This window comes from Centroberyx affinis, unplaced genomic scaffold, assembly GCF_046629955.1.
Source record: "Centroberyx affinis isolate AG114_WGS23_722 - 3 ecotype Tasmania unplaced genomic scaffold, CSIRO-AGI_Caff_v1 ptg001190l_1, whole genome shotgun sequence".
Classification (NCBI taxonomy): domain Eukaryota; kingdom Metazoa; phylum Chordata; class Actinopteri; order Beryciformes; family Berycidae; genus Centroberyx; species Centroberyx affinis.
In genome coordinates this window covers 66462-75948 of record NW_027279714.1, presented here as the reverse complement: position 1 = coordinate 75948, position 9487 = coordinate 66462, and the positions used below count along the sequence as shown (strand labels likewise).

General features: G+C 43.6%; 1 protein-coding gene across 3 annotated transcripts in view; it reads right to left on the bottom strand.

Moving 5' to 3' along the window:
• Positions 1–393: 393 nt before the first annotated feature.
• The window catches only part of LOC139648295 (vang-like protein 1), a 50147-nt gene continuing 41053 nt past the window's right edge, over positions 394–9487 (bottom strand). The window contains exons 6-10 of one of the 3 annotated variants that reach the window (XM_071524371.1): positions 7464–7597; positions 6904–6942; positions 4953–5100; positions 4064–4298; positions 394–3354 (exon numbers count right to left, since the gene is read on the bottom strand). In XM_071524371.1, the coding sequence (XP_071380472.1) occupies positions 3094–3354; positions 4064–4298; positions 4953–5100; positions 6904–6942; positions 7464–7597 (817 nt within the window). In that variant the 3' untranslated portion in view covers positions 394–3093. Of the gene's footprint in view, positions 3355–4063; positions 4299–4952; positions 5101–6903; positions 6943–7436; positions 7598–9487 lie in introns of all 3 variants that reach the window. The other 2 variants (XM_071524369.1, XM_071524370.1) reach the window with 2 other exon arrangements.

Here is a 9487-nt window from a genome sequence, read left to right as displayed (position 1 = left end):
GCTTCTTTCTAGACTCACCACTGGTCAATAATCATACAGGGAGAAATCCATCATAGAAGAGGCAGAGAGACCAATTTCTCCACAGTGACAGCAGCCTCAATAGACCAGAATGCAATGCAGCTACAAGACATGTTGCATTTTGGGTAGCGGCCCTCATTCCAGAATGTCAGCTAAATACGGGTGTTGAAGGTTACCCATCTTAACACTTTCTAAACCCACACTACTCTGGTTGGCACTCAGATGTAAGTGTCATTCAATTAAAATTCACACTTCATGAGACAAAAGCAGACCTTCCAGAGTCAGACTGAGGCCGCTCACACTGCAGTCACATCTCCACAAGAACTGTCTGAATAACGGCGACCCCATACAGCAAGTTTACAAATGTTCATAAAAATGTTTATTTTTTTTTTTTTACAAATGCTAATGCTGTGAAGTTGAAATATGTGTTACATTGCAATGTCACGTCAATATAAAGCCGTCCAAAACCCCCCAAAAACAAACCATGACCGCGGACTGTGACCTGGCAATACTGTGACAGATGGTGATGAAGATGAGAGGGAAAAGGCTGGTCATGTGAACTGGAATGGCATACATACACACATGCTTGTTTACATAAATAGATACAGTGTAAAAACAAGAGGCACAGTCACATTGGGAGCTTGAGTTCATACAAAGTTCGCCTGTCAATCGGTACAAAATATGACCAGTGCCAGGTATATTATATATATATACTGTATATATATATACTGTATACTGTATATATATAAAGAGACATTTGCTGTCATTACATTGAGCAGGAAAACAGCAAAAAGGTTTTTTGAGTTGTTTCCAGGTGGAGTAACAGCTACATGTTTACAGTGAGAGATTTGTTTTAGAAGAAATTACTGACATCTTTGTGAAATAAAAATGTGTCAAAGTTGCCTTGAGGCAGACATACTAACAATGTCAGGTTTACCAGCCAGGGGGCAGTAGGGGACAGTCCTGCTCAGAGCCACACATCATATTAGTATGATATATTTTTCTTCTTAAGTGAGTTATATAGACAAGCTCAATGTGATTCTCTTTAGCCAGTTATGGAGAGTGAATTTAACAGTTCAGATTTGACCCAGTAAGAAATGCAGGTCCTGTTTAAAGCAATGAAGTGCTGACGCTTAGGCTTCAAGTTTGAGGGTCAACAGCATCTTAGAATTAACATTTCTCATTTTCTCTAGTGATATCAACTTGATTCACTGCTATTTTGTTGGCTATACAACAGGCGGATATAACAGTTCAAGGAAATTAGTAGAAAAACGACTCTTTCAGTGAACCGACAAAACATTTTCAGCACGGTTGACCTCGAGGGATTCAGTGAGTCTGTGAACTCATGTTGTTGGCCTGACAACAGAGGTGAGACAAGATAGTACAGCGTGAAAACCAGACGGTCCAGTTGGGAAGGAGGTTCCACCCTGCCGCAGCATTCTTCACACCACACCATCAGCAACGTTGGCTGTTGATCCATTACTAGTGGATTCTAGTGATACTGGAGCTTATAAGTAGTTTCCGAACACAAGTAAAACCCTGAAAGATGAAACAAGACTTTCAGTGTTTAGATTCGCTTCTGAGTCACTGTTTAGAGGGGCGATTATGCTTTTACAAAGAGGGGAGTCAGTAGTCGTTTTTGTTAAATACTGTGGATTTTATTCCAATCAGTTCCAGATCTGTTTTCACTCTGCTGCATCTCTGAGTCTCCTCTCCGCTGCCTTTCCTCTCCATCATGTCAGGCAGATACAGCAGACATAAAAGCCCTGAGAAGATAACTGAACCGACGAGGCAGGGCAAATGTTTTGGGCATTTCTCTGGGTGTATCTAGCCACCTCTGCGCATCTCCTGTGATCCGGTTCATGCGGAGTTCGCCCCGGTGGTGGCCCCGTGCCAATCGGAGCTACCCTAAATGTGTAACACGGCATGTGTGTGTTCCCCGCTGGAGTGGAAACGCTTCTGATTTTGCTCCGTTGCACCTGGAGGAAGCGTTGTGCACGAAAGCAACAGCAATGTGTCCCAGTTTGCTGGCTAAAAATAAACCCTGGAGGGTGCTGAGCCTTAGGGTGCGTCTGAGGTGCCGTGGAATTTGACATCTCAACTCTTTAAGAAAAGCATTTGTCCAGATCTGACCAACAGCTGATGGAAAATATGACTGGAGCTCTACAGATGTCTCACTTGAAGAGACTGTAGCAAGGGGAAAGGAATCAGACGTCCTTTTTTACACACACCATCATGTATCGCAAACTCTTTAGGCATACTCATTCAATATACAGACATAAAAACATGTGCATTTAATGCAAATTCTGGTTGAAGGTTAGTTTGTTTTTGTTTTTGTCAAATACATTTAATTTGGTTTGCTTTTGAGGGATTGACTTGGCTGCACAGAGAGAATAATTCAATCCATTCATTTCTCAAAATCAGCTGATGTCCGTGCGTGAAAGAGCATCAGGACGCTTTCAAATGTTGTAGACCGGGATGTTTCCATCAGCCTTCAAACCTGAAAATAGGTATCCGAGTCACACCAGTGTCCAGTCCTTAGTGGTTTGTCTGTCCGTCCCGTGGAAATAAAGGATTGACCGAGAAAACAAAGTCACATGAGTCTCCATGGAGATGTGTCAGATACCTCACATGGTCCTTGTTCCCATCTTGTTTGGCTCCAGCGTCTCAAATGGAAGATAAACAAGTGATTGTGTGGACACAGAATGACACAAACGTACACACACACACACACCCTCACATACATACACACACACACACACACACACACACACAGAGGTGCACACAACCATTTTCAAAGTGTCCATGTCCGAGGCATCCGAATCAAACTGCCGTGTGCATAATCCTGACTCGACACTTTATGAATCTTTCTTTTGTTTTCCTCCAAAATCAAATACAACGATAAAAAGAACAATATATTCAAACATGTGTGTAATATATAGATTCATATATAATATATAAAAATTCCAAAAAAATACAAATAAAAACTGCAAACCCAAAATGAAAACATTTGAGAGCAACAAAAGAAGGTGAGGAATAAAAAAAAAAAAAAAAACATGTTTGGAGTTTGGAGTCCTACACGGAGGTCTCCGACTGTAACCGCAGGACAAACTTGTGTGACTTGGGGTCGATGTACTCCTCGGACATCTGGATGTAGGGAATCTTCTTGGCGGTCACCACCAGGCTGAAGTCTATGCACTTGAGCAGGAAGACGGCGCCGTCCTTCAGGCCGCTGGTGACCGACGCCTCGCTGATCAGCGTCCACTGGCGGGCCAGCCAGCGGTCGCGGCTGTACTGCAGGGTCGGCCCGGGGCTCAGGTAGCTCTCCAGGAACGCCTGGGTGCACGCACACACACGCACATGCACACACACACACACACACACACACACACACACACACAGGATGGCAGGTGAGCTATATTGTCATATCTTACAGCACTGCATAAAATATCTATCTTAACAAGTTAATTAATTTTGTATTGAGTCTTAAAATCTAATTTTCCCTTTAATAAGTGAGAAAAATCCGCCCATGAGGTGAGATAATGTCACTTATTTAGAAATATAATTCAACTTGTTTCAAGAATTTCCTTGAATCAAGAAACATTATCTTGATTCTAGTGGAGTGATAGCCATTATTTCAAGTTCTTGAAACAACTGAAACTGCATTGGAAACTAAGATTTTCTCACCATATTGCCAAACTTTTTAACTTGTTTTAAGGAAAACAAAATTTTAAGCCTAAATATGAGACTAAATTACTTTTTAAGACTGCCATTTTTGCAGTGAGAAAGACAATGAAATGGACATTTCAGTTTGGATTTCAGTGACTAAAATGCTAGATTGATCGCTTTAGTATTTGACAAGCACCACAATTTATATTTTCTGCTTTCCAAGCCAATGCAGGAACAAACTTCTCCAACATTATTATACCAATGTATCAAAATTAATGTGGTAATGATTTATTGATGCTGAAATGCTACACATATTACCTTTAATAAAACCCAATAAAATAAAATAAATAAAATGTCCATGTGAACACTACCAGACCTTGGGCGTCATGTTGTTGGTGATGCAGAAGGCCAGGTGCTGCTGGATGCTCTCCATGCTGTGGCAGTGCTGCTGCTTGGTGGTCCTCAGGTACTTCTGCAGGGCGCGGGCCATGGAGGGGAAGATGGCCTGGGCCGCCTCACGGGGGTCCATCACGTCCCCCGGAGCCTTCTTCTGCTCCTCCTCCTGCATGCGCTTGATGTGGGTGAACGCTTCCTCTACCGCCACCACCAGCCTGGGAGGGAGCATGGCAAAGTTTAGGACTAGTGTAGGAGTTTAGGACTAGTACCTGATGATGGAGTAATCGATCCATTCATTCATTTCCTCTGGCCAGTTAATTCATTCTAGGGTTCACATTTGCCCAAATTCAATAACAAAACTCATCATCAGGGCTGTGATTTCTAATCTAAGACAGATTTTTTGGGGCTTTTTTCCCTGCATTTTTGTTGTTTCATTGTTTTTGGAGACATGCTTCCTAAAAAAAAAGCACTTTGGCTCAAAATTCAAACATTTTAAAGTCCCCATAAAAAGGACTTCCATTACTTTTACTTCCTGGAAAACAGAGTATCTTTCATGGTGACCTCATGCTGCACTAGTAGGCGTAAATATACTTTTCTAACCAATAAAACTATCAGATTTTTGAAAAATCCCGCCCCTCCGCCAATCTCCCATCAAATAAAACTGACTTTCTTTCGCTGACTCATATTCCATTGGCTTAGACTTTTGAATGATCCCTCACTGCATTAAGTCCTGCCCCGACAGCCTGTTTCAACAGGAAATGCATCAAATCAAGGAAGTAAAGATGCCGTTTCATGGGGTCTTTAAGGCTGCTTTTAATGTACTATCTCTTCATCCATGCCTCAAACTGTTTGCGAGCTGTCTCTCTCACCGGGCTTTGCGTTTGCGGACGCGCCTCTCGTGCTCGGCCTCTTCGTAGTACAGCTCGTTGTGGCTGGTGTCCCTGCGGCGCGCGGCGGCTGCGATCATGGCTCTGGACTGGGAGTGGGCGAGTCCTGCCGCCGCGTTGTTCCCCGGACCTGCCATGAGAGGAGAAGAGAGAGAAGAGAGTTTGTTAGTCTCTCTCCGCCTGACTTCATGTCTCTCTTGGTGTCTCTGTGTCTCTCATGCAGCACCAGGCAAAGTAGCGGCCACAGCCTCTAGTGCGTCACAGAAGTCTTCGGTAATGACATACAGCACAGTGTGAGGGGGATAACTGCCTTTAGAGTGGTGCCAAGGGACGGAAGATGATTAATACGCATAAACCTTGGTCCGTTTCCTTTCATCAGCAGCAATATTAAAACCCCTAGAGCTGACATGAGTAGCCAAACACGCAGTCGTAGTTTTAAATTGTTCTCGCTGAGCACTGTGATCATCCCAAAACCTAAATCCTCGAAATCAAAACACACCGCTCACCCACATATGGCCATTAATATTCAAATATTCCCATTACTCTGCCACTGAGTGCCTTTGGGCGGCGCAGGGCATCCAATTTAATAAGCATCTCGGGCAAACTTCAAAAGTTTGCATTTTGGGTGCATGGAATTAGGAGCGGGGGGTTTGTGATGAACCTTGTCTGATGTTAATGCAGGTTAAGAGAAGGCAGAGCCGCTAAATTATTAATGCGGGCCAGGGACCAGGGATGGACAGAATAATTCATGGCCAGAGCAGAGGGAGTTCTCAGTGAATGTATGAAACGGCATACCCTGCTCTTGCTCTTAGAAGGGATTTACTGGAGGGGGGGGGATTTTATGTGTTGAACGGCCACTCCGGTCAGGAAAGCGGTAAACTTAGTACGAACTCAAATGGGAGGAAGAGGTTTGTGCACGTTCGGCTTATGCGGAGAGGACAGCGCTAGCTCTGCTCACGGCTTCAGGAAGCATTAGTCACTGTAGGAGGACGACTGTTTAGAAAAACACCTTTAAATCTGCTGTTGTCCATTTTCATTTCCCGAGATCTGGAGCCGAGAAAACAACGTGAGCGCCAAACAGCTTGGCAGGCAGCATAAAAGTCACCTGAACCCATCGGACGCGAGATAATTGAGTGTTACAGCCGTTTTGTGCTTAGGGCTTCGCCGCTCTTTAATAAAGGAAAGATGAATGTCTGTCCCTGACTCCGACTTATTACCGTCACAACGTCGGCATAGCTGCAGAAGGAAAGTGAGAGGGTGGGAGGGAGAGAGGGAGAAAGAGTGGGAAGTAAGAGCAAGAGACGGAGAGAGAGAGATGGAGAGGTCCCTCGGCGCCTGCTGCAGAATGAAAATGAAGGGGGATGAGACACGAGAGAGAAATGACAGGAGCGGCGGTGTAATAGCTATTGATTTAACAGCCGTCTCCGCGACCGTCTCCAGCTACACTCCAGAGTCGAGGAGGGAGCAAAAGAGGGTAGAGAGGAGGTGGAGAGGAGGGAGAGAGAGAAAAATGGCAGCAGCAAAAAAAAAAAGAAAGAGGAGGGAGTCAAGTTAGTGCACTTAAGTGAAGCTTGAGTACACTCAAGGGAGAGCAATAACTTAATAGATGGTGAGCGTTACATTCTGCCAGCTGTGGTTACGGTGACTTTAAACTTAAAAAGAAGAAGAAAGGGAAGAGAGAGATATTTTTCATCCACCTGTCGCATACACAGTGTTAAGAGGAGTGGAAAAGAGGGAGTCAATCCACAACAGCAGTGTGTGAAGCAGTCAGTGAGTCTTTCAGATAATGACATTACATTCTTTACTGTGCAAAAGGGAGGTTTTCATTCAGCTCCAAGGGCATCTTAAGATGTTAGTGGTTAAAGGTTTCTATAACGTGAACACGAGCAGTTTGTGAGTGTGTTTTATTTAGCAGCAGCGTTACATAACTTACTGTCCAAAAGGTAGGCTTTCAGTTTAGCTCTAAAGATATCTTAAGGGGTTAGAGCCGATGCAAAGAGACACAAAAGCAGAGGAGAAAGTCAACAGGTTGAGCGCAGTGGGTTGATGAGTTGGATCTCAAGGTTAGTAGTTGCATCTCATTCCTACATATTGAAAATGTACTGGAGTGGGTGGTCAGGCAGATGTTAAGTGAAGACAGAACCATTATGTCCATTATGAATAGTGCATGTATTGCAATTGTGTGGTTAATCCAAATCATTTGGAGTAATGTCACACATGATCTAAAATACACAAATCTACTGTCTAACGCTGAATACACATAATAAACTTACAGTGTTAAGATAAGGACTTGTATGGTTTTTGGTCTGCTTAATATCTGCAAAGCATGGGTTTGAATCCCAGCTCTTTATACTTTGTGCAAGACAACTAGTACAAGGAAACAAAAAATGACTTTTTGAGACAGACAGAAAAACTCTGGCCCCAACAAAGACACATCAACTGGAGTTCGAAGGCTGTCCCACTCACCCTCAGCGGGGGCTGCTGGGAACTCACCATCCACGTTGTAGACCTTGAGGCCGGCCAGGTGCTTGGCGGCGCGGGACTTGGAGGCAGTGAGCAAAGCCGGGTTGTGGACTGGGAAGTCGCGGTAGTAGTTCTCCAGGATGGCCAGCGCCGCCCGCTGAATACTGCAGAGGGGAAGATGGGAGGTGGGAGAGGGAGATATAGAGATACGCTTTAGCCAAAGGAGATTTTTTTTTACTTTCTTCAAACAGAAAATACTGAAAAATCTTGGCTGTAGTTCTCCAAGATCGTTAGTGCTGCCTGCTGAATACTGGAGCAGGGTTTGAGGGTAGGAAATGGAGAGAGAGCGAGAGAATCATTAGCCGCGAGAAACTTTTTTACCTCTAATACCAAATACTGGGAAATCCCGGTTGTAATTCTACAAGATGGCTAGTGCCTCCCGCTGAATAATGAAAAGCAGACTTAAGGTAGGAACGGGCGAAACAGAGAGAAGTATTAGCTGAAAAACCTTTTCTGCTCTCTTCAAATACTTAAATACTACAACTGAGAGATCCAGGAAGTAGCTCTCGAGGCTGGCAAGTACTGCTCCACTCAATAGTGGCAAGGAAAAGGGAGGGGATTTTAGAGAGAGAGAGAGAGAGAGAGAAGCATCTTCAAATATTAAATCTCTTGTGGGAAATGGGAAGAAAAATGGGAAAGAACTATACACTCTGACAGAAGAAACAGTGGGACTGTAACACAATAAGAAAATAAAAGCCCAGGTATCGACTCCACAACGAAATGTGAATAATAGAAATTTCAGAGGAGCAAACATGAAAGAAAAGAGACAAATAACAGGAAACAATAACACGAAACAATAACAGGTGGATAGAGAGGGGAAAAGACGGAGACGATATGGGATGGATGGTGACACAGAAGGAGCGAGGAAGATAAACAAGGAGACAGCACCTGAGCTGTCTCCTTGTCTCCGGCAGTAATACTTTATTGATCGAACAACGGAAAATTCCTTTGTCGCTGAAGCACCGCAAGCGATCCAAAACGCAGAACAAAGAAACAGACACCGACACCGCTCACACACACAGAGGAGAATACATCAATGAATTACACAAAGTAGTAAGTAGTAAATAACAATCAGAGCCTGCGCTACTGCTGCAGAAAAAGGGATGAGCTGTACTGTTCATTTCAAAGACTCATCGCACTCAGGGCAAACAGACACATTAAAGGCTGATTTACACGTTTCCTTCTTCCTTCCGATGTGATTTAGTTTAATGAACAGTAGATTTGCCTGTCATGTGAACAATGGACAAGCGGTTGATTGCAGCCATGCAAAGCTTCCCAGTTCCCTACAACTTTTATGTTAGACTACAGGAATAAAGGTCTCAAAAACGATGCTTGGAGAACAGTTGCATCTATTGTTAGGGTCGATGGTAAGCTTTGAAGTTATTTAATTGAATTTTTGCGGTTTATTTTCAATTAATGCTACCTAATTAGTGCTTGCTAGCTAGCTTTTGATGTTGACTCATCAAAACTATGCAACATTATTAAAGTCAATACAAAGCAGAGAAAAGTTCATGGTTTGCCTGTTCAATACCTTATAGCTGCAGACGCTATATAGATGCAATTGGAGACTCCTGAACTGCCCATAATTTATCAGAATAGAGTGACACATCAACCAAGTTGCTTGTAGTGTGAATGTGGGGTAACAGAGAAGATGTGGTAGCTCCAAAGTGCATTACAGTTCTCAAGACAGTGTAACGCTATTGTAAGTCAGTCTTTGAGACTGAATGTGTCTACGAAGGGAGAGAAGTGAGGGGATGTCACTCAAGGACATGAAGCGAATCGACATATCACCACCCCAGACCGCCTGGACGGCTTGAATATTGATGTTAAAATGAACGCTGCACCACAAAAACCCATCACACATAGACAGAGACAGAGAGAGAGAGAGAGAGAGAGAGAGAGAGAGAAATGTGACTCGATGCAGCTTTTTGCTGTTCACACTGATTAGAAAGCAGCAGATCTGTGTCACATGTGAGGGGGAAAAAATGAAAATT